At 53.2% G+C, this 25,441-nt stretch overlaps 1 protein-coding gene across 2 annotated transcripts in view; it reads left to right on the top strand.

The window, feature by feature from the left end:
• Positions 1 to 25,441, top strand: part of TYMS (thymidylate synthetase) — a 55,972-nt gene that overhangs the window by 29,672 nt on the left and 859 nt on the right. For both annotated transcript variants that reach the window (XM_075316382.1, XM_075316383.1), the window contains one exon: positions 4,350 to 4,421. In XM_075316382.1, coding sequence (XP_075172497.1) covers positions 4,350 to 4,421 — 72 coding nt within the window. The remainder of the gene's footprint in view (positions 1 to 4,349; positions 4,422 to 25,441) is intronic.

Genomic DNA, 25,441 nt, shown 5'->3' on the forward strand with positions numbered 1-25,441 from the left:
CCGCAGGAGCTGCTGCCACTAAGGCAGCCTCCTCGTGACTATCTGCCCGCTCCAGCAACGTCCTTAGTCGGTGGCAGGCTCTCCCACTTTGGCGACGCTTGGTTTCAACACGTCTCCGATCAGTGGGTGAGAGATATCATCTCCCACGGCTACAGGACAGAATTCTCTTCCAGTCCGCCAGTCCAGATTTTTTTCTCTTAACTCCCCCCTGCTCCAAGGCCGCCGCCTTCTCACAGACCGTGGCAGCCTTGCAGGCCAATGGAGTAATTGTACCGGTTCCCGCTCGGGAACGGTTCAGAGGTTTCTACTCATCTCTTCCTAGTTCCCAAAAAGGACGGTACCTTCCGGCCCATCCTGGATCTCAAGCTTCTCAACAAGCATGTTCAGGTGCGGCACTTTCGCATGGAGTCTCTGCGATCAGTCATTGCCTCAATGACCCAAGGGGATTTCCTGGCGTCCATCGACATCAGAGATGCCTATCTGCATGTGCCAATTGCAGTTTCACACCAGCGTTGGCTACGTTTTGCAATCGGAGAAGATCATTTCCAATTTGTGGCTCTCCCCTTCGGGTTGGCCACAGCCCCTCCGGTATTCACCAAGGTCATGGCAGCAGTGATTGCGGTTCTGCACCTCCAGGGGTTGGCAGTGATTCCTTACCTGGACGACCTTCTAGTCAAGGCTTCATCCAGCGCAGACTGTCAGCGGAGTGTCTCTCTCACTCTCGCCACTCTAGCCCAATTCGGGTGGCTGGTCAATCTGCCCAAATCCACTCTGACTCCGACCCAGAGTCTCACGTACCTAGGGATGCAGTTCGAGACTTTGCCGGCACTTGTGAAGTTGCTCTTAGTCAAACAGCAGTCCCTCCAACTGGCGGTGCGCTCTCTGCTGAGGCCCCGCCGTTATACCCTCAGGCGTCTGATGCAGGTGCTGGGTCAAATGGTGGCGTCAATGGAGGCTGTTCCCTTTGCCCAGTTCCATCTGCGTCCCCTGCAGCTGGACATTCTCCGCTGTTGGGACAAGCGGCCTTCCTCCTTACACAGGTTAGTGGCTCTGTCGCCACAAACCAGGAGCTCTCTTCAGTGGTGGCTTCGGCCTCTCTCCCTGTCCCAGGGACGCTCCTTCCTGGCCCCGTCCTGGGTGATTCTCACCACGGATGCCAGTCTATCCGGCTGGGGAGCGGTATATCTCCACCACAGAGCGCAGGGAACTTGGACTCCGTCCGAGTCAGCCCTTCCAATCAATGTGCTGGAAACCAGAGCCGTGCTTCTAGCTCTCCTAGCTTTTCACCACCTGTTGGCGGGCAGGCACATTCGAGTCCAGTCAGACAACGCAACAGCGGTTGCCTACATCAATCACCAAGGCGGGACACGCAGCCGCCTAGCAATGTTGGAGGTACAACGCATCCTTCAATGGGTGGAGGACTCAAAGTCCACCATATCCGCAGTCCACATCCCAGGCGTGGAAAACTGGGAGGCAGATTATCTCAGCCGTCAAACCGTGGACGGTGGCGAGTGGTCCCTGCACCCGGCAGTGTTCCAGTCAATCTGCCGCAAATGGGGCACCCCAGACGTGGACCTAATGCCATCCCGTCACAACAACAAGGTTCCCGTTTATGTGGCTTGCTCCCACGACCCTCAGGCATTCGCCGCGGACGCACTGGTTCAGGACTGGTCCCAGTTTCGTCTGTCCTACGTGTTTCCCCCTCTAGCTCTCTTGCCCAGAGTTCTGCGCAAGATCAGAATGGAGGGCTGTCGAGTCATCCTCATTGCACCGGACTGGCCCAGGCAAGCTTGGTATCCAGACCTGCTCCATCTGTCCGTAGAGATGCCGTGGCATCTCCCGGACCGTCCAGACCTACTCTCACAAGGTCCGTTCTTCCGCCTGAATTCTGCGGCTCTCAAATTGACGGCGTGGCTCTTGAGTCCTGGCTCTTGACGGCTTCTGGTATTCCTCCTGAAGTCATCTCCACTATGACTCGGGCCCGTAAGTCTTCCTCCGCTAAGATCTATCACAGGACTTGGAAAATTTTCCTGTCATGGTGTCGCTCTACTGACCATCCTCCTTGGCCATTCTCCTTGCCGACCCTTCTGTCTTTTCTACAGTCTGGTCTGCAGCTAGGACTGTCCCTCAACTCTCTCAAGGGACAAGTCTCAGCTCTGTCAGTACTGTTCCAGTGGCGTCTCACTCGGCTGGCTCAGGTCCGCACCTTCATGCAGGGCGCGTCTCACATCATTCCGCCTTACCGGCGGCCCTTGGATCCCTGGGACCTTAATTTGGTTCTCACGGTTTTGCAGAAACCCCCCTTTGAGCCTCTTAGGGAGGTCTCTTTGCATCGTCTTTCTCAGAAAGTGGCTTTTCTGGTGGCCATAACTTCCCTCAGGAGAGTCTCTGATTTGGCCGCGCTCTCTTCGGAGTCACCTTTTTTAGTGTTTCATCAAGACAAGGTGGTTCTCCGTCCGACTCCGGACTTTCTTCCTAAGGTGGTCTCCCCTTTCCACCTTAACCAGGACATTACCCTACCTTCCTTTTGTCCGGCTCCTGTTCATCGCTTTGAAAAAGCTGTACATACTCTAGATCTGGTGCGTGCTCTCCGGATCTATGTGTCTCGCACCGCTGTGCTTAGGCGGTGCACCTCTCTTTTTGTGCTAACCTCAGGTCGGCGCAAGGGCCCCCTGCTTCTAAGCCGACCTTAGCCCGTTGGATTAGGTCGACCATTTCGGACGCCTACCAGAGAACGCAGGCGCCTCCCCCGCCGGGGATTAAAGCACACTCGACCAGAGCTGTCGGTGCCTCTTGGGCTTTTAGGCACCAGGCTACGGCTCAACAAGTCTGTCAGGCTGCCACTTGGGCTAGCCTTCATACCTTCTCGAAGCACTACCAAGTGCATGCTCATGCTTCGGCAGATGCGAGCTTGGGCAGACGCATCCTTCAGGCGGCGGTCGCCCATTTGTGAAATTAGGTTCTGCCTACTTCTTCGGTTTATTCCCACCCAGGGACTGCTTTGGAACGTCCCAAGGTCTGCGTCTCCCAAAGGAACGATAAAGAAAAAGAGAATTTTGTTTACTTTTCGTAAATTCTTTTTCTTATAGTTCCGTCTTGGGAGACCCAGCACCCTCCCTGTTGCCTGTTGGCAATTTCCTTGTTCCGCGTGTTATCACCGGCTGTTGTCGTGGACAGAGTCTCCGGTTGTTCCGGCTCTTGCTTTGTTCTACTTGTGGGTGGCTATTCTCCTTCAGCTTTTGCACTAAACTGGCTGGGACTGGCTCACCAGGGGGTGTATAAGCTCAGCGGGAGGAGCTACACTTTTAGGTGTAGTACTTTGTGTGTCCTCCGGAGGCAGAAGCTAAACACCCAAGGTCTGGGTCTCCCAAGACGGAACTATAAGAAAAATAATTTACGGTAAGTAAACAAAATTCTCTTTTTTTGTTTTGAGTGAATCTGGTGTCAGGTAAAACTATTTACTTGACCTTCATAAAGGTGGCTTTACACACTGCAACATCGCAAACGACATCGCTGTAACGTCACTGGTTTTGTGACGTTATAGCGACCTCCCCAGCGACATTGCAGTGTGTGAAACACATCAGCGACCTGGCCCCTGCTGTGAAGTTGTGATCGCTACAAATCGTTCAGGACCATTCTTTGGTCCTTTGTTTCCCGCTGTGCAGCAAAGTTTTAGTGTGTAAAGGGGACTTTACAGCGACTTCGTTAGCGACTTCCCTTTCAAAAAGCTGCTTTACAACGTCCCCAATGACTAGCTAGGTCGTTCTGCAGGTCCGGATCGCTGTTGCGTCGTTGGCCAGGTCTGCCTGTTTGACAGCTCACCAGAGACTTTGTAGCGATCCCGGCCAGGTTGGGATCGCTGGTGGGATCGCTAGAAAGTTTGTGTGTAAAGGGGCCTTAGGGCCGGGATGAATGACTGAAGTTCTTCGCTAATGATTACTGAGATTGTTTGGGGCTGCCACTATTTTAACAATCTGACGACACAAGTGTCTTATTGCTTCCATAATAATACATGCATGTTACTGATATGTCCTGCTGACAATTTCCCCATGATAAGGTAGTATTACCCCATTAATAACTGGAAGCAAAAAAAAAAAGTCTTCCTATCGGAGTAATTTATATGAATGAACAAGGCTTGTACGTCGGACTGCAGTCTAATGGCCACTTTACACACAAAGATAAATCTTTGGCAGATCTGTGGTTGCAGTGAAATCATGGACATATTGTTCCAGTTGTACACAGCCACAAACCTGGCACTGATTGTCCACAATTTCACTGCAACCACAGATCTGCCGCAGATGTATTTCTGTGTGTGACAGGGCCTTTATTACTTTTTCTTTATTTTTCAGGTTGGTGACTTTATCCACACCTTGGGTGATGCTCATGTATACCTTAATCATATTGAGCCGTTGGAGAAACAAGTAAGTAAATTGTCTAAAAATGTAATAAATTCTGTGTTCTTATTTTTATCGTCCTTTTCATTATAAGGCATTCAATATTGACTGATGTGAGTACAAAAAGATAGCTGGCCATTGATCCAGCCTGAAGGAAGGGCTCTTCCTGAATATTTCTATTATCAGCTCCTTGACAATATGGGAGACGCACATCACAGGGATCTTTGATGAAAATGTATTAACCCTACTCAAGAGTTGAGCCCACTCAATACATTGTAGATGCTGACTGTGCTACATAACAGCATCTAGCTCTGATCTTTGCTGTCAACCATTTTAGATGCTGTTGCTAATCACTACTGGCAGTGGCTTGTCACCATTAATGGCATAATAGTAATAATAGTGGTTGTACACCAGCTCCCGTCGTCCCCACCCAGTGACGTGATTTTGGGGAGCTGATGATTACCATGGTAGCAGGTGTCTGCTGAAGGCCCCCGCGACTGCCATCTTAGTACTCGTATGATGCTCAGCCAAGGCCCATAGGCTGGGCTTATACTACCTTATTTTTCGGACCATAAGACGCATTTTTTTCCCCCAAATGTTGGGGGAAAGTGGGGGTGCGTCTTATGGCCTGACTATAGGGCTGCGGCCGGGAATGAGTGTGCTGCGGGTCATCGGTGGCACGAGCAGGCTGCAGCTGCACCTGCCGTGACCACGTGGGCCCGCTCATTACATTTGCACGCCTATCATCCCCGCCCATCATCCCTCAGCGCTGAATCCGGCGCTGACAGGTGGGTGGGATGATGGGCGGGGGGGTGCGCGCATATTAAGCAGCCTGCCCGCATGATCACCACTGGCAACTACAGCCTGGAGTGATCATGTGCGGCTGCATTCACTGCCCCCCCGCGCATCATCATCAGCGCGGCGTGCAGTGAATCAGTAGGGCATACTCGCTGTTCCCCTGCAGCTTCGCGATGTCCTCCTGTGTGCCGGTCAGCTGATCTGTGTAGAGAGCGGTGAGCACAGCGATGACGTCATCGCTGTGCTCGCCGCTACTCACGCAGGTTAGCTGACCGGCAGACGGTAGGACATCGCTGCAGGGAAGTGACCGGTGATGGCTCGACACTCCAGCGGCGGGGAAAGCGGTGAATACGAGATTGAATAATGGGCGGCCGGCATTTTCAAATCAGAAGAAGCTGCCAGAGGAGTGTGAGAGCCGTGCAGCGCCGCGCCGGTGATTGGTGAGAGTGAGTGAGTCAGTGAGTGTGAGAGAGAGGAAGAGAGAGAGAGAGGCTGGGGCCACACGGAGCACTACTGCGATGCTCGCATGACAGTCGGCTCGCGCTGGCAGTACAACAGGAGCCAAGTGTCATGCTAGTGTCTCTAAGTCTGCGGTCCGACCGTGCGAGCAGACCACAGCTGCGGGGGCGGGCAGGCAGGCTCTCAGGAGGGGCGGGCCGGCACGGAGGAGGGGAAGGTGGGATTTATCTCCCTCTCTTCTCCGTTGCCGGCTATTGCGACTCTCGCTCTGCACGCGCGGTACACCAGTGTACCGCGAGTGCAGTGCGATTTTTTTTTTTTTTTTTTTTTTTTTTTTTTTTTTTTTTTTCCTTGCCCCATTTACTTGAATGGGTGCGAGAGAAAAGAGTCTAGCATTAGTCGCAGTATGCTGCAATTGTTTTCTCGGTCCGATTAGGACTGAGAAAATAAATCGCTCATGTGCGCTGACACACAGGCTAGAATTAGCCCGAGGGGAATGTGATGTTTTATCGCACTCCACTCGCACCGATTTTCTTAGGCCAGAGAGAGAGAGATTTTCTGACAAGCAATGTCTTTCTCACTTCTGGGCATGCTCAGAAGTAATAACCGAATCTGGTACATGCTTCCGGCGTTGGATGCATGCCACCGGATTCGGCGTGCATAGACTTTCATTATGCACCATGCCGCACACTGTGCTATGCGTTTTTCTTGCCGCTGGCAAAAAATGTTCCTCTCTGCGTCCTGTGCGGCCGCTGGAGTGACGATTTTTGCCAGGGCTAAAACCGGATCAAACGCAAGTACATGCAGCACAATCCGGCGCTAATAAAGGTCTGAGGAAAAACCGCACCCGGCGGCAAAAAAACCCGGATGCGTTTTTTTCTGCAAAGCGCCGGATTCTGCCGCACTGCAAAAACCGGATGTGTGAAAGTAGCCTAAGGTTCTTTATCAGAGGCAGGATTACAATGACAGGTAACACCTATACATCGATAACACAAGTCCACCAATCACAGTAGCTGACTCTGCTCCCCATCCCTTCACAGTACCCTATCCACAGTCTCATTACTCTCTTCAATACAAAAGATAATCATTATTATTAGATCACAATTTGTTCATTGAGGCTATGTACATGTGTCATCTCCTGAAACGGCAGTAAGTTAGTGTAAGGCTATGTGCACACAGTGCGTTTTTTGCCGCGATTTTGCGCATTTTTTGGGTGCATTTTTGGGCTTTAAACTGCATGACTTTGCTTCCCCAGCAAAGTCTATGACTTTTCATTTTTGCTTCAATTCTTTTCTGTGTTTTACTGCGTTTTCCACCCATGCGATGCATTGGAAAAACGCGCCGAAACGCTGGTAAATGCGCATGCGTTTTTACCACTGTGTTTTTGCCGTGGGTGCGTTTTTCTGCGTTTTTTAGCGGCAAAAAAAAGCACAAACGCAGCGTCTAAAAAAGCCCTAGTGGCCAATGTGAAAATGTTAAGATTTATTTTTAGTTTTCTTTGTCGCTCCATTGGGAGACCCAGACAATTGGGTGTATAGGCTATGCCTCCGGAGGCCGCACAAAGTACTACACTTAAAAGTGTTAAGCCCCTCCCCTTCTGCCTATACACCCCCCGTGCTCCCACGGGCTCCTCAGTTTTTTGCTTTGTGCGAAGGAGGTCAGACACGCACGCACAGCTCCACAGATTGGTCAGCAGCAGCTGCTGACCATGTCGGATGGAAGAAAAGTGGGCCCATATAGAGACCCCAGCATGCTCCCTTCTCACCCCACTCTTGTCGGTGGTGTTGTAAGGTTGAGGTATCCATTGCGGGTACGGAGGCTGGAGCCCACATGCTGTTTTTCCTTCCCCATCCCCCTTAGGGCTCTGGTGGAAGTGGGATCCTATCGGTCTCCAGGCACTGAGACCGCGCTTCATCCACAACTCCTGTGGAGCCTGCTGGATAGGAGCCGGGTATCGTTCAGGGACATGGCCCTGCTACTTGGAGGTACTTTGTATCCCGGTGGGGACCGCGCACAGCAACACTCCAGCTTTGCTGGGTGTGCTAGTGCACCGGGGACCACGGCGCTGACCGGGTTAATATGTGCCATTACACACTCAGCGTTGCTGAGTGTGTTTATGTATAGGGACTGCCGCACTGACCGCCGCGGCCATGGAAACACTGCGGCGCGGCTGGGACTTGTAGTGCGCCGGGGACTTTCACGCCGGCCGCGCTTTTACGGCGGCCGCGTTTATTACTAGAGTCCCCGGCTTTTTGCGGCCTAGTTTCCTTTCCTCCCGCCCACAGCCCTGACAGGCAGGGGAAGGGCGGGACGCTGCACAGAACGAGCAGGACTGAGGGCTGGAGCATGCTTTGCATACTCCACCCCCCTCACTGTGCACAGTGCGGGCACCAGTTCCCGCACTTTCTGGGTCACGCCCACGGCTCCCTCCTCTCCTCAGGACGCCGGCAGCCATTCCTGTCAGCTCCTCGGACGCAGCAGAGGGGGACAAAGTCTGGGAGACCCAGGCAGGGACTCTGGTGGCCTCACAACCGCTTTAGGCGGGTGGTAAGCAGCACCTGTGGTGCTAGCCCCATTGTGCAGTAGTGTAACATTATATGTTTATGGTATATATGTTTTACACTGTATGGTGCACAGTTGATTTCTGGCTATATACCCTATTGTGTTACTCAGGGAAGATAATAGCATGGCGCCCACGAAAGGCAGGGGTGCCAAAACACAGGCTTATTATGTTGCCTGCGCCGCATGTACGACCCCGCTACCGGCAGGCTCCACTGACCCTCATTGTGTGCACTGTTCGGCCCCTGTGGCACTTACTCAGCCGGAGCCTCTGCTAAGAGGGGCCCAGGGGGAGCCACCTGCTAACACTGTTCAGGTGACGGGGACGGAGTTTGCAAAACTCTCTGAGACTATGGCTAAGATACTAGAAGCCTTGCAGTCCAGGCCGGTATCTCAGCACAGGGACTCTGTTGAATCTTTGTTCCCTGGCCCACCTCAGCTGGACCAACAATGTCTTCCCGGGGTATCTCATGGATCCCAGGCTGAGGGTTCTGACACAGACCCCAGCCCCAGACCGACTAAGCGAGCTCGCTTAGATTTTCCCTCGACATCATCATATTGTGCAGGGTCTCAGAGGGGGGAATCTCTGGTTGATGATGCGGAGACAGCTGATCAGGATTCTGATCCTGAGGCCGCTCTCAATCTTGATACTCCGGACGGGGACGCCATAGTGAACGACCTTATTGCGTCCATCAATCGTATGTTGGATATTTCTCCCTCAGCTCCTCCGGTGGAGGAGTCAGCTTCTCAGCAGGAGAAATTCCGTTTCAGGTTTCCCAAGCGTACACAGAGTATGTTTCTGGACCACTCTGATTCAGAGAGGCAGTCCAGAATCACCATGCTTGTCCAGATAAGCGTTTTTCTAAGCGCCTTAAGGATACACGTTATCCTTTTCCCCCTGACGTGGTCAAAAGTTGGGCTCAGTGTCCCAAAGTGGATCCTCCAATCTCCAGACTGGCAGCTAGATCCATACTTGCAGTGGAAGATGGGGCTTCACTCAAAGATGCCACTGACAGGCAGATGGAGCTCTGGTTGAAATCCATCTATGAAGCTATCGGCGCTTCTTTTGCCCCAGCGTTCGCAGCCGTATGGGCGCTACAAGCTATCTCAGCAGGTCAAGCGCAAATTGACGCAGCCACACGCACGTCCGCGCCACAGGTGGCGTCCGCGCCACAGGTGGCGTCCATAATCACTCAGACGTCGGCATTTGCGTCTTACGCTATTAATGCTGTCCTGGACTCTGCGAGCCGTACGGCGGTTGCAGCCGCCAATTCGGTGGTACTCCGCAGGGCCTTGTGGCTACGGGAATGGAAGGCAGATTCTGTTTCCAAAAAGCGCTTAACCAGTTTGCCAATTTCTGGCGACCGATTGTTTGGCGAGCGTTTGGATGAAATCATCAAACAATCCAAGGGAAAGGATACATCCTTACCCCAGCCCAAACCGAACATACCCCAACAGAGGAAGGGGCAGTCGAGGTTTCGGTCCTTTCGGGGCGCGGGCAGGTCCCAATTCTCCTCGTCCAAAAGGCCTCAGAAAGATCAAAGGAACTCTGACGCATGGCGGTCTAAGTCACGTCCTAAAAAGGCCACCGGAGGTGCCGCTACCAAAGCGGCTTCCTCATGACTTTCGGCCTCCTCACTCCGCATCTTCGGTCGGTGGCAGGCTCTCCCGCTTTTGCAACGCCTGGCTGCCACGGGTAAAAGACCGTTGGGTGAGAGACATTCTGTCTCACGGTTACAAGATAGAGTTCACCTCTCGTCCCCCGACTCGATTCTTCAGATCATCCCCGCCTCCCGAGCGAGCCGAGGCTCTTCTGCAGGCGCTGGGCACTCTGAAGGCAGAAGGAGTGGTGGTCCCTGTTCCTCTTCAGCAACAGGGCCACGGTTTTTACTCCAACTTGTTTGTGGTCCCAAAGAAGGACGGGTCTTTCCGTCCTGTCCTGGACCTGAAACTTCTCAACAAACACGTAAAGACCAGGCGGTTCCGGATGGAATCCCTCCGCTCCGTCATCGCCTCAATGTCCCAAGGAGATTTCCTTGCATCGATCGATATCAAAGATGCTTATCTCCACGTACCGATTGCTCCAGAGCACCAGCGCTTCTTGCGCTTCGCCATAGAAAACGAACACCTGCAGTTCGTGGCACTGCCGTTCGGCCTGGCAACAGTCCCACGGGTTTTCACCAAGGTTATGGCTACTGTAGTAGCGGTCCTCCACTCTCAGGGTCACTCGGTGATCCCTTACTTGGACGATCTCCTGATCAAGGCACCCTCTCAAGAGGCATGCCAACACAGCCTCGACGCTACCCTGGAGACTCCCCAGAGTTTCGGGTGGATCATCAATTTTCCAAAGTCAAATCTGACACCGGCCCGATCGCTCACATACCTTGGCATGGAGTTTCATACCCTCTCAGCGATAGTGAAGCTTCCGCTGATCAAGCAGCGGTCACTACAGACAGGGGTACAATCTCTCCTTCAAGGCCAGTCACACCCCTTGAGGCGCCTCATGCACTTCCTGGGGAAGATGGTGGCAGCAATGGAGGCAGTTCCTTTCGCGCAGTTTCACCTGCGTCCTCTTCAATGGGACAGGAAGCCGACGTCCCTCGACAGGAACGTCTCCCTCTCTCAGGCGACCAAAGCTTCCCTTCGGTGGTGGCTTCTTCCCACTTCATTATCGAAGGGGAAATCCTTCCTACCCCCATCCTGGGAGGTGGTCACGACGGACGCGAGTCTGTCAGGGTGGGGAGCGGTTTTTCTCCACCACAGGGCTCAGGGTACGTGGACCCAGCAAGAGTCCTCGCTTCAGATCAATGTTCTGGAAATACGGGCAGTGTATCTTGCCCTGAAAGCGTTCCAGCAGTGGCTGGAAGGCAAGCAGATCAGAATTCAGTCGGACAATTCCACAGCGGTGGCATACATCAACCACCAAGGCGGCACACGCAGTCGGCAAGCCTTCCAGGAAGTCCGGCGGATTTTGATGTGGGTGGAAGCCACAGCCTCCACCATCTCTGCAGTTCACATTCCAGGCGTGGAAAACTGGGAAGCAGATTATCTCAGTCGCCAGGGCATGGACGCAGGGGAATGGTCCCTTCACCCGGACGTGTTTCAGGAGATCTGTTGCCGCTGGGGGGTGCCGGACGTCGACCTCATGGCGTCCCGGCACAACAACAAGGTACCGACGTTCATGGCACGGTCTCAAGATCCCAGAGCTCTGGCGGCAGACGCCTTAGTTCAGGATTGGTCGCAGTTTCAGCTCCCTTATGTGTTTCCTCCGCTGGCACTGTTGCCCAGAGTGTTACGCAAGATCAGGGCCGACTGCCGCCGCGTCATCCTCGTCGCTCCAGACTGGCCGAGGCGGTCGTGGTACCCGGATCTGTGGCATCTCACGGTCGGCCAACCGTGGGCACTACCAGACCGACCAGACTTGCTATCTCAAGGGCCGTTTTTCCATCTGAATTCTGCGGCCCTCAACCTGACTGTGTGGCCATTGAGTCCTGGATCCTAGCGTCTTCAGGGTTATCTCAAGACGTCATTGCCACTATGAGACAGGCTAGGAAACCAACGTCCGCCAAGATCTACCACAGGACGTGGAAAATTTTCCTGTCGTGGTGCTCTGCTCAGGGTTTTTCTCCCTGGCCTTTTGCCTTGCCCACTTTTCTGTCCTTCCTTCAATCTGGACTGGAAAAGGGTTTGTCGCTCGGCTCCCTTAAGGGACAAGTCTCAGCGCTCTGTGTTTTTCCAGAAGCGCCTAGCCAGACTTCCACAGGTACGCACGTTCCTGCAGGGGGTTTGTCACATCGTTCCTCCTTACAAGCGGCCGTTAGAACCCTGGGATCTGAACAGGGTGCTGATGGTTCTTCAGAAACCACCATTCGAGCCAATGAGAGATATTTCTCTCTCACGCCTTTCGCAGAAAGTGGTTTTTCTAGTAGCAGTCACTTCACTTCGGAGAGTGTCTGAGCTAGCAGCGCTGTCATGCAAAGCCCCTTTCCTGGTTTTTCACCAGGACAAGGTGGTTCTGCGTCCGGTTCCGGAATTTCTCCCTAAGGTGGTATCCCCCTTTCATCTCAATCAGGATATCTCCTTACCTTCTTTTTGTCCTCATCCAGTTCACCAATGTGAAAAGGATTTGCACTTGTTAGATCTGGTGAGAGCACTCAGATTCTACATTTCTCGTACGGCGCCCCTGCGCCGCTCGGATGCACTCTTTGTCCTTGTCGCTGGCCAGCGTAAAGGGTCACAGGCTTCCAAATCAACCTTGGCTCGGTGGATCAAGGAGCCAATTCTCAAAGCCTACCGTTCGGCTGGGCTTCCGGTTCCCTCAGGGCTGAAGGCCCATTCTACCAGAGCCGTGGGCGCGTCCTGGGCTTTGAGGCACCAGGCTACGGCTCAGTAGGTGTCAGGCGGCTACCTGGTCGAGCCTGCACACTTTCACGAAACACTATCAGGTGCATACCTATGCTTCGGCGGATGCCAGCCTAGGTAGACGAGTCCTTCAGGCGGCGGTTGCCCACCTGTAGGAAGAGGCCGTTTTACGGCTCTCTTACGAGGTATTATTTTACCCACCCAGGGACTGCTTTTGGACGTCCCAATTGTCTGGGTCTCCCAATGGAGCGACAAAGAAGAAGGGAATTTTGTTTACTTACCGTAAATTCCTTTTCTTCTAGCTCCAATTGGGAGACCCAGCGCCCGCCCCTGTTTTTTTGTGTACACATGTTGTTCATGTTGAATGGTTTCAGTTCTCCGATATTCCTTCGGATTGAAGTTACTTTAAACCAGTTTATAATTCTTTTTCCTCCTTCTTGCTTTTGCACCAAAACTGAGGAGCCCGTGGGAGCACGGGGGGTGTATAGGCAGAAGGGGAGGGGCTTAACACTTTTAAGTGTAATACTTTGTGCGGCCTCCGGAGGCATAGCCTATACACCCAATTGTCTGGGTCTCCCAATTGGAGCTAGAAGAAAAGGAATTTACGGTAAGTAAACAAAATTCCCTTCTTTAAAATCATATTGTAATATTGGGGAGGGGGGGGAAGCATTTGATACACAACTCTTATTTAAACAATACGGAATGTCCTGATGATGGTTCTTCTTGTAAAGACTTCCCCTTCCGGCTTTAGTTTTGTTTTTTTGTTTTTTTTTTTTTAAAAAAAAAGGAGGTTTTGATGAAAAAATTGGATCATAATGATGATTCAGAGTTGTTCTAGCACAAGTTTGCATGAACAAACTAGATCAATTCTCATGGTATCTTGAAACAATTCTAAAGAAATAAATGCAGAAATCTAGAGGTTCGGTGTTAACATGAAAAATGTCACAGGGCAGTGTCAGCCTATGTTCATGTGTTGCATTTTTAGTGTTTTTTATTTTTTTTATTTTTATGACTGAATTGTAAAACTGCTGCTCTTTTTAAAACCGAAGAATGTCCGTTATTTCAGCATTCTTGCAGCATTTTTTTCACCATAGAAAGCAATGCTGCTTTTTTTTTGTGAAATAAACTAACTTTATTAATCATGTACTGTAGACCAATGCCGCATATAATCTGCAAAAAAAAAAAGCAGGATAACCTGCTTTTTGTAAGCAGCTTTTTTTTACTGCAAAGAGAGCAGGTTTTGCCTGCAGAAAAAGCAACCTGTGAACCTGGCCTAAGAAGTAAAATATTTCACTAAACTTAGTCTGACTTTCTTTGTCGCTCCATTGGGAGACCCAGACAATTGGGTGTATAGCTACTGCCTCCGGAGGCCACACAAAGTATTACACTCAAAAGTGTAAACCCCTCCCCTCTGCTATACACCCTCCCGTGCATCACGGGCTCCTCAGTTTTTATGCTTTATGCGATGGAGGCTGATATCCACGCATAGCTCCACATCTTAGTCAGCAGCAGCTGCTGACTAGGTCGGATGGAAGAAAAGAGGGCCCATATCAGGGCCCCCAGCATGCTCCCTTCTCACCCCACTCTTGTCGGCGGTGTTGTTAAGGTTGAGGTACCCATTGCGGGTACATAGGCAGGAGCCACATGCTGTTTTCCTTCCCCATCCCTTGATGGGCTCTAGGCAGGAGCCACATGCTGTTTTCCTTCCCCATCCCTTGATGGGCTCTGGGTGAAGTGGGATCCTAATCGGTCTCAAGGCACTGGGACCGTGCTCCCTCCGCAGCCCCTGGGAATCTGCTGGATAGGAGCTGGGTATCGTCAGGGACAAGGCCCTGCTACTGTGAGGTACTCTGTGTCCCCGTGGGGACCGCGCATGGAGCGCTTGTGCCATACACACTGCAGCACTGCTGGGTGTGTTAGTGCGCCGGGGACTACCGCGCCGGCTGTGCTTATTTGCCGGCCGCGCTTATAACTTTAGTCCCCGGCTTTTGCGGCCTAGTTTCGCTTATTCCCGCCCACAGGCCTGCCAGTCAGGGGAAGGGCGGGACGCTGCACAGGACGGCAGCACTGAGGGCTGGAGCATACTCTGTATCCTCCTCCCCCCTCACTCAGCACAGTGGGGCACTAGATTCCCGCACTTTCTAGGGCACGCCCACGGCCCCCTCCTCCCCACAGAACGCCGGCAGCCATTACTGTCAGCACTTCTGACGCTGGAGAGGAGAGACAACATCAGGGGGGCCCGGGCACGGATTCTGGTGATCACACAACCGCTGTGAGCGGTCGGTAAGCAGCACCTGAGGTGCTGGTCCCACTGAGTGCCGAAGTGTACATATATGTATATATATATGCTTGTTGTATGGTCGCACTGTTGATTTTTGGCTACTCCTAGAGAAGCCTTACAGTCCAGCCCCGGGCACTGTTCAATCATTATACCACCCCCGGACCTGCCAGTCAGGAGGAAGGGCGGGACAGTCGGGCTGACGCCGACAGTGAGGGCCGGAGCACACTTCGCTGTCCTCCGCCCCCCTCACTAATCACGCTACGGAACTGATCCCCCTCAAGGACTCAGTGTCCCCTTGGGGACGGCGCAGAGAGCAGCTTCGCCTCAGACTTGGCGACTACCGCGCCAACCGCGCCTGCTGGCCGGCCGCGGTCGGTAACTTTAGTTCCCGGCTTTTGCGGCCTAGCGCCTTAAACTCCCGTCCCTGGCCCTGCCAGTCAGGGGGAAGGGCGGGACGGTCAGTCGGAGGCTAGCAGTGACGGCTGGAGCACACTTGGCTGTCCTCCGCCTCCCTCACGTTTCGCTCAGGGCACCAGATTCCCGCACTTTTGGGGTTACGCCCACGGCTCCCCCCTCCACTGTACACGCCGACAGCCATGTTTTCAGCAGCACATACTGCTTCAGGGTCGGTACACCAGGGGGCTTCTTCTCGATGCTGGGCCCCCTAGAGTGATGAACTGTATATGTGATACACTGTATATATGGCTATATAATGTTTGAATGCAGTTTCACTGGTTGAGCTTCGCCGGCGTTCCCTGTCCAGGCGGCAGGGACAGAGTTACAGCTTTGCTGAGAAACTCTCTGGGTCATTTTCACTATCCATGTCTCAGGCTATGGACAAATGGTCGGCTAAGAGACTAGGAGTTTGCAGTCCAGACCGGCCCCTTACACAGGCCCCGGGCACTGCGGGATCGCCCCAGGCCTCCCTCGGTCTGCGACGAAGCGTGTTCCTGGGGTGGCCTCTAGTTATTACGTGGTAAACTCCAGCACGAACCGCAGTCCCAGTCCGGCTAAGCAGCCTTGCTTGGAATCTTCCCCGACTTCTAGGGTCTCAGCTTGAGGACCCTCTAGAGGATGGGGCGGAGGTCGCAACCCAGGACTCTGTCCGGACGTGGCTCTCAAGGCTTCACAGATTCTGTCCAGAAGCACACCTTCCCGGACAAGCGTTTTACTGAACGCCTTATAACACACGTTGTCCCTTCCCCTCTGACGTTGTTAAGGTTTCGGCTCAGTGTCATAAGGTGCCCACCAGTCTCGGACTGGCGGCTAGATCAGTAGTAGCAGTGGCTGGCGGGTCCACGCTCAAGAATGCCACGGACAGACAGATAGAACTCCTAATGGGATCCATCTATGAAGCCATAGGCGCGTCCGTTGCCCCAGCCTCTGCAGGGGTGGGCACTCCAGGCTATCTCAGCTGCTCTGTCTAAGATCAATGCGGTCATCCTGTGCTCCGCAATTAGCGTCTTTGACGTCTCAGGCGGTGGTATTTTCATCCTCCGCCGTGCACAGAGAACCTTTTCTGCATGGCGGTCCAGGTCAGGGGAGTGGTCCCCACATGTCCAAGACCGATGTAGGAGACATTCTGTCTTACGGTCACAGGATAGAGCTCAGTTCTCGTCCTCCGACTCGTTGCTTCACAGCATCTCCGTCCCCCGAGCGAGCCAATGCACGTTTCCAGTTGGGGAACACTCCGAAGGCAGGAGGAGTTGCGATCCTCGTTCCCCTTCAAGAACGTAGTCGCGGCTTTTTACTCCAGCTTGTTTGTGGTACCAGATAGGACGGATCACTCCGCCCCGTTCTGGACTTCACACGGCTCAACGGACTGAGAACCTGACGGTTCCGGATGGAATCTCTCCGCTTGCCATCACCTTTGATGGCCCAAGGAGGTTTCCTAACATCAATCGACATCAGGGATGCTTATTTCCACGTGCCGATTGTACCAGAATATCAGCGCTTCCTGCGCTTCGCCATAGGGAACAAACACCTTCAGTTCGTGGCACTAACTTTCGGCCTGGTGACAGCCCTACGGGCCTTCACCAAGGTCATGACAACGGTGGTAGCGGTCCTACTCTCTCAGGCAATCTGCTGGTCAAGGCCCCCTCTCGGATGGCATGCCAACACAGACTGAACATTGCTCTAGAGACTCTCCAGAGATTCGGGTGGTTCATCAATTTTTCCTAAAGTCAAAATTGACACCGGCCCAATCACTGACATATCTCGGCATGGAGTTTTCATACTCTCTCAGCGATAGTGAAGCTTCCGCTGGACAAACAGCGTTCACTACAGACAGGGGTGCAATCGTTCCTTCGAGCCCAGTCACACCCTTGAGGCGCCTCATGCACTTCCTAGAGAAGTTGGTGGCAGCAATAGAGGCAGCTCAGTTTGCGCAGATTCATCTGCGCCCACTTTAATGGGACTTTCTCTGCAAATGGGACAGCAAATCGACGTCCCTCGACAAGAACGTTGCTCCTTCTCGGGCAGCCATGGCCTCCCTTCTGTGGTGGCTTCTTCCCACTCTTGTCGAAGGAAAAATCCTTCCTGCCTACATCCTGGGCTGTGGTCACGGCGGACGCGAGTCTGTCAGGGAGTCTTCCTCCACCACAGGGCTCAGGGTACATGGACTCAGCAGAGTCCTCCCTCCAGATCAATGTTCTGGAGATAAGGGCAGTGTTCTAGCCCTAATAGCGTTCCAGCCATGGCTGGAAGGCAGGCAGATCCGAATTCAGTCGGACAACGCCACGGCGGTGGCATAAATCAACCACCAAGGCGGCACAAGCAGTCGGCAAGCCTTCCAGCAAGTCCGGCGGATTCTGCTGTGGGTGGAAGCCACAGCCTCCACCATCTCCGCAGTTCACATCCCGGGCGTAGAAAACTGGGAAGCAGACTTTCTCAGTCGCCAGGGCATGGACGCAGGGGAATGGTCTCTTCGACCGGACGTGTTTTCAAGAGATTGTTGCCGCTGGGGGAGGTCGGACGTCGACCTATTGGCGTCCCGGCACAACAACAAGGTCCCGGCATGCAGGGCACGTTCTCAAGATCACAGAGCTCTGGCGGCAGACGCATTCTGAATTCTGCGGCCCTCAACCTGACTGCGTAGCCATTGAGTACTGGATCCTAGCGTCTTCAGGGTTATCTCAAGAGGTCATTGCCACTATGAGACAGGCCAAGAAACCAACGTCCGCCAAGATCTACCACAGGACGTGGAAGATCTTCTTATCCTGGTGCTCTGATCAGAGTTTTACTCTCTGGCCATTCGCCTTGCCCACTTTCTGTCCTTCCTTCAATCCGGAATGGAAAAGGGGTTGTCTCTCGGTTCCCTTAAGGGACAAGTTTCGGCGCTTTCTGTGTTTGTGTTTCAAAAGCGTCTAGCCAAACTCCCTCAGGTACGCACGTTCCTGCAGGGGGTTTGCCACATAGTCCCTCCTTACAAGCGTCGGCTAGAACCCTGGGATTGGAACAGGGTGATACCGGCTCTTCAGAATCCACCCTTCGAGCGAATGAGGGATATTCTCTTTCACGCCTTTCGCAGAGGGTGGTCTTCCTAGTGGCAGTCACGTCACTCCGCAGAGTGTCTGACATAGCAGCGCTGTCATGTAAAGTCCCCCTTCCTGGTGTTTCACCAGGACAAGCTGGTTCTGCGTTCGGTTCTGGAATTTCTCCTGACGGTGGTATCCTCTGTTCATCTCAATCAGGATATCTTCTTACCTTCTTTTTGTCTCATCCGGTTCACCAACGTGAAAAGGATTTGCACTTGTTAGGTCTGGTGAGAGCACTTAGACTCTACATTTCTTGTACGGCGCCCATGCGCCGCTCGGATGCGCTCTTGTCCTTGTCGCTGACCAGCGTAAAGGGTCGCAAGCTCCCAAGTCAACTTGGCTCGGTGGATCAAGGAACCAATTCTTGAAGCCTACCGTTCTGCTGGGCTTCCGGTTCCTTCAAGGCTGAAGGCCCATTCTCCCAGAGCCGTGGGTGCGTCCTGGGCGTTGCTGCACCAGGCTACGGCTCAGCAGGTGTGTCAGGCGACTACCTGGTTGAGTCTGCACGCTTTCACGGAGCACTATCTAGTGCATACCTACGCTCGGCAGATGCCAGCTTAGGTAGGCGAGTCCTTCAGGCGGCGGTTGCCCACCTGTAGGAAGGGGCCGTTTTACGGCTCGATTACGAGGTATTCTTTTACCCACCCAGGGACTGCTTTTGGACGTCCCAATTGTCTGGGTCTCCCAATGGAGCGACAAAGAAGAAGGGAATTTTGTTTACCGTAAATTCCTTTTCTTCTAGCTCCAATTGGGAGACCCAGCACCCGCCCCTGTGCCCTTCGGGCTGTTGTTCTTTTGTGTACACATGTTGTTCAGATTGAATTGTTCTTGGTCATGGTTTCAGTTCTCCGAACATCCTTCGGATTGAATTTACCTTAGACCAATTTATAAGTTTCCTCCTTCCTGCTTTTGCACCAAAACTGAGGAGCCCGTGATGCACGGGAGGGTGTATAGCAGAGGGGAGGGGTTTACACTTTTGAGTGTAATACTTTGTGTGGCCTCCGGAGGCAGTAGCTATGCACCCAATTGTCTGGGTCTCCCAATAGGAGCTAGAAGAAAAGGAATTTACGGTAAGTAAACAAAATTCCCTTCTTTTTTTCCTAACTAAATATGGCGGCTTGTGACATTTTAATAATTTGATACATTTACTATTTTTTTTTTTTTTTTGGGTGTAGTGGCTCAATGTCAGAATTATGATACATTTCTTCGGCGCTCCATTGGGAGACCCAGACGATTGGGTGTATAGTACTGCCTCCGGAGGCCACACAAAGCATTACACTAAAAAGTGTAAGGCCCCTCCCCTTCTGGCTATACACCCCCAGTGGGATCACTGGCTCACCAGTTTTCTGCTTTGTGCGAAGGAGGTCAGACATCCACGCATAGCTCCACTGTTTAGTCAGCAGCAGCTGCTGACTATGTCGGATGGAAGAAAAGAGGGCCCATACTAGGGCCCCCAGCATGCTCCCTTCTCACCCCACTTTATGTCGGCGGTGTTTGTTAAGGTTGAGGTACCCATTGTGGGTACGGAGGCTGGAGCCCACATGCTGTTTTCCTTCCCCATCCCCCTGAGGGGCTCTGAGGAAGTGGGATCTTACCGGCCCCCAAGCCCTGAGGCCGGGCTCCATCCACAGACCCATGGAACCTGCTGGATACGGAGCTGGGTACCGTTCAGGGACAAGGCCCTGCTACATTCAGGTACTCTGTGTCCCAAACAGGCCGAGCACATTCCAGACTTGCTGGGTGTGCTAGTGCGCCGGGGACAGTAGCGCTGCGCGCTGGGGTTACAGTCACTACAGTTTGTCTGAGTGATTTTATGTGTTGGGGACTGCCGCGCCGGCCGCCCCTGGAGCGGCGGCGCGGCTGCGACTTGTAGTGCGCCGGGGACTTAGCGCCGACCGTGCTTTTACGACGGCGTCGCTTATAAATTTAGTCCCCGGCTTCTGCGGCCTAGCTCCGCTTCGTTCCCGCCCCCACCCTGTCAATCAGGGCAAGGGAGAGACGCTGTACGATTAATCAGCGCCGAGGGCTGGAGCCTTATTTACATGCTCCAGCCCTCTCACTGAGCACAGGGGGACGCAGGTTTCCCGCTCTTTGTCTGCACACGCCCAGGGCCCGCCCCTCTCCATAGGACGCCGGCAGCCATTCCTACATGCAGTCTGGCTGGAGAAAGGACACAGGCTCTGGGAGACCCAGACAAGGGATTTCTGGCGACCACACACCCGCGTTAAGCGGGCGGTAAGCAGCACTTTAGTGCTGGCCCCACTAGTGCCACAGTGTTATTTTGGTGTACCTTTTTTCTCTATACCATATATATATATGTATATATATATTGCACTGTAAGGTCGCTTCTTGGCTGTATACCCTATCTTGCTCTGAGGAGACGACAACATGTCATCCGCAAAACGCAAGGGTGCCAAGACACAGGCTGTAAGCGCTGCTTGTGCCGCTTGTGGGGCTGATCTACCGGCAGGTTACAATGACCCCCATTGTGTGCAATGTTCGGTCCCTGTGCCACTTCGTCAGCCGGAGTCTATGGTGGTAGTGGCCCAGGCAGAGTCGCCGGTGAACCCTGTCCCGGTGACGGGGACAGAGTTTGCAGTTTTTGCTGACAAAATGTCTGTCACTATGACAAAGATACTAGAGACCTTGCAGGCCAGGTCAGTTACTCAGACCATGGACACTGCTGCGGCAACGTTCCCCGGTCCCCCTCATTTGGAGTTAATCCGTGATTCAAGGGGGTCCCAGGCATCTCAGCCTGACGGCTCTGATTCAGATGACAGTCCCAGGCAGCCTAAGCGTGCTCGCTGGGAGAGACCCTCCACGTCATCACGCGGATCAGGGTCTCAGCGAGAAGAGTCTCTGCATGATGAGACAGAGGAGGGTGATCAGGAGTCTAATCCTGAAACCGCTCTCAATCTGGATACTCCTGATGGTGACGCCGTGGTAAATGACCTTATAGCGGCCATCAATAGTCTATTGGAAATTTCTCCCCCTGCCCCTTCTGCAGAGGAGGCAGCTGCTCAGCAGGAGAAGTTCCATTTCAGGTATCCCAAGCGTAAACTGAGTACTTTTCTGGACCACGCTGACTTCAGAGAATCAGTCCAGAAACACCATGCTTACCCAGACAAGCGTTTCTCCAAACGTCTTAAGGATACACGTTATCCCTTTCCCCCTGACGTGGTCAAACGCTGGACCCAGTGTCCAAAGGTGGACCCCCCAATCTCCAGGCTTGCGGCTAGATCCATAGTTGCAGTGGAGGATGGGGCCTCACTTAAAGATGCCAATGACAGACAGATGGACCTTTGGTTAAAGTCTGTCTATGAAGCTATCGGCGCGTCGTTTGCTCAGCATTCGCGGCCGTGTGGGCACTCCAAGCTATTTCAGCTGGTCTGGCACAGGTGGACTCTCTCATACGTCCAGCAGTGCCGCGAGTAGCGTCCCTAACCTCGCAAATGTCTGCGTTTGCGACTTACGCTATCAACGCTGTCCTGGACTCTACAAGCCGTACCTCAATAGCGTCTGCCAACTCTGTGGTTTTGCGCAGAGCCTTGTGGTTAAAGGAATGGAAAGCGGATTCTGCTTCCAAAAAATGTTTAACCAGCTTGCCACTATCTGTAGATAGACTGTTTGGTGAACAATTGGCTGAAATCATTAAACAATCCAAGGGTAAAGACTCCTCCTTACCCCAGCCCAGATCAAGCAAACCTCAACAGAGGAAGTGGCAGTCGAGGTTTCGGTCCTTTCGAGGCTCCGGCAAGACCCAATTCTCCTCGTCCAAAGGGACTCAGAAGGAGCAAAGGAGCTCAGATTCCTGGCGGGCTCACTCACGCCCCAAGAAAGCAACCGGAGGAACCGCTTCCAAGGCGGCTGCCTCATGACTTTCGGCCTCATCCCTACGCATCCTCGGTCGGTGGCAGGCTCTCCCGCTTTTGCGACATTTGGCTGCCACAGGTCAAAGACCGGTGGGTAACAGACATTTTGTCTCACGGGTACAGGATAGAGTTCAGTTCTCGTCCTCCGCCTCGGTTCTTCAGAACCTCCCCACATCCCGACCGAGCAGATGCCCTTCTGCAGGCGGTGTGCTCACTAAAAGCAGAAGGAGTGGTGATCCCTGTTCCTCAGCAGGAACAAGGGCAAGGTTTCTACTCCAATGTCTTTGTGGTTCCAAAAAAGGACGGCTCGTTTCGTCCTGTTCTGGACCTAAAGCTGCTCAACAAGCATGTGAACGCCAGGCGGTTCCGGATGGAATCCCTCCGCTCCGTCATTGCTTCAATGTCTCAAGGAGATTTCCTTGCATCAATAGACATCAAAGATGCTTATCTCCACGTGCCGATTGCTACAGAGCACCAATGTTTTCTACGTTTCGTGATAGGAGACGAACATCTCCAGTTCGTAGCTCTGCCATTTGGTCTGGCAACAGCCCCACGGGTTTTCACCAAGGTCATGGCGGCAGTGGTAGCAGTCTTGCATTCTCAGGGACATTCGGTGATCCCTTACTTAGACGATCTACTTGTCAAAGCACCCTCTCAAGAGGCATGCCAACACAGCCTGAACGTTGCGCTGGAGACTCTCCAGAGTTTCGGGTGGATCATCAATTTTCCAAAGTCAAATCTGACACCGGCCCAATCGCTGACATACCTTGGCATGGAGTTTCATACCCTCTCAGCGATAGTGAAGCTTCCGCTGAACAAGCAGCGGTCACTACAGACAGGGGTGCAGTCTCTCCTTCAGGGTCAGTCGCACTCCTTAAGGCGCCTCATGCACTTCCTAGGGAAGATGGTGGCAGCAATGGAGGCAGTCCCGTTCGCGCAGTTTCATCTGCGCCCACTTCAATGGGACATTCTCCGCCAATGGGACGGGAAGACAACTTCCCTAGACAGGAAAGTCTCCCTTTCTCAGACGGCCAAGGACTCTCTGCAATGGTGGCTTCTTCCCACCTCATTATCACAGGGAAGATCATTCCTGCCCCCATCCTGGGCAGTGGTCACGACAGACGCGAGTCTGTCAGGGTGGGGAGCAGTTTTTCTCCACCACAGGGCTCAAGGGACGTGGACTCAGCAGGAGTCCACCCTTCAGATCAATGTTCTGGAAATCAGGGCAGTGTATCTTGCCCTATTAGCCTTCCAGCAGTGGCTGGAAGGAAAGCAGATCCGAATTCAGTCGGACAACTCCACAGCGGTGGCATACATCAACCACCAAGGAGGGACACGCAGTCGGCAAGCCTTCCAGGAAGTCAGGCGGATTCTGATGTGGGTGGAGGAAAGAGCATCCACCATATCAGCAGTTCACATCCCGGGCGTAGAAAACTGGGAAGCAGACTTCCTCAGTCGCCAGGGCATGGACGCAGGGGAATGGTCCCTTCACCCGGACGTGTTTCAGGAAATCTGCCGCAGCTGGGGGGTGCCGGACGTCGACCTAATGGCGTCTCGACACAACAACAAGGTCCCGACCTTCATAGCGCGGTCTCGCGATCAAAGAGCTCTGGCGGCAGACGCCTTAGTGCAAGATTGGTCGCAGTTCCGGCTCCCTTATGTGTTTCCACCTCTGGCACTCTTGCCCAGAGTGTTACGCAAGATCAGATCCGATTGCGGCCGCGTCATACTCGTCGCCCCAGACTGGCCGAGGAGGTCGTGGTACCCGGATCTGTGGCATCTCACGATCGGCCAACCGTGGGCACTACCAGACCGTCCAGACTTACTGTCCCAAGGGCCGTTTTTCCATCGGAATTCTGCGGCCCTGAACCTGACTGTGTGGCCATTGAGTCCTGGATCCTAGCGTCTTCAGGATTACCTCAAGGGGTCGTGGCCACCATGAGACAGGCTAGGAAGCCCACGTCTGCTAAGATCTACCACAGAATGTGGAAGATTTTCTTATCCTGGTGCTCTGCACAAGGAGTATCCCCCTGGCCATTCGCGTTACCTGTAGTTCTTTCCTTCCTGCAATCTGGGTTGGAAAAGGGCTTGTCGCTCGGCTCCCTTAAAGGGCAAGTCTCGGCACTATCCGTGTTTTTTCAGAAGCGTCTAGCACGACTTTCTCAGGTGCGCACGTTCCTGCAGGGGGTTTGTCATATCGTACCTCCGTACAGGCGGCCGTTAGATCCGTGGGATCTAAACAAGGTCCTTGTTGCTCTCCAGAAGCCGCCCTTCGAGCCTCTGAGGGATGTGTCACTTTCGCGACTCTCACAGAAAGTGGTCTTTCTGGTAGCGGTCACGTCTCTTCGGAGAGTGTCTGAACTAGCAGCGCTGTCATCCAAAGCTCCTTTCCTGGTGTTCCACCAGGACAAGGTAGTGCTGCGCCCCATTCAGGAGTTTCTCCCTAAGGTGGTATCCTCTTTTCATCTTAATCAGGATATCTCCTTGCCTTCCTTTTATCCGCATGCAGTTCATCGGTATGAAAAGGATTTACATTTGTTGGATCTGGTGAGAGCACTCAGAATCTACATTTCCCGCACGGCGCCCCTGCGCCGCTTGGATGCACTCTTTGTCCTTGTCGCTGGTAAGCGCAAAGGGTCGCAGGCTTCCAAAGCCACCCTGGCTCGATGGATCAAAGAACCAATTCTTGAAGCCTACCGTTTTGCTGGGCTTCCGGTTCCATCAGGGCTGAAGGCCCATACTACCAGAGCCGTGGGTGCGTCCTGGGCATTACGACACCAGGCTACGGCTCAACAGGTGTGCCAGGCAGCTACCTGCAGGCGGCAGTTGCCTCCCCGTAGGGGAGGGCTGTCTTTGCAGCTCTAACATGAGGTATTTCTTTACCCACCCAGGGACAGCTTTTGGACGTCCCAATCGTCTGGGTCTCCCAATGGAGCGCCGAAGAAGAAGGGAATTTTGTTACTTACCGTAAATTCCTTTTCTTCTAGCTCCTATTGGGAGACCCAGCACCCGCCCTGTTGTCCTTCGGGATTTTTGGTTGTTTTTCGGGTACACATGTTGTTCATGTTGAATGGTTTTCAGTTCTCCGATGTTACTTCGGAGTGAATTTGTTTAAACCAGTTATTGGCTTTCCTCCTTCTTGCTTTTGCACTAAAACTGGTGAGCCAGTGATCCCACTGG

The sequence above is a fragment of the Anomaloglossus baeobatrachus genome, chromosome 6 (genome assembly GCF_048569485.1).
Source record: "Anomaloglossus baeobatrachus isolate aAnoBae1 chromosome 6, aAnoBae1.hap1, whole genome shotgun sequence".
Lineage (NCBI taxonomy): Eukaryota > Metazoa > Chordata > Amphibia > Anura > Aromobatidae > Anomaloglossus > Anomaloglossus baeobatrachus.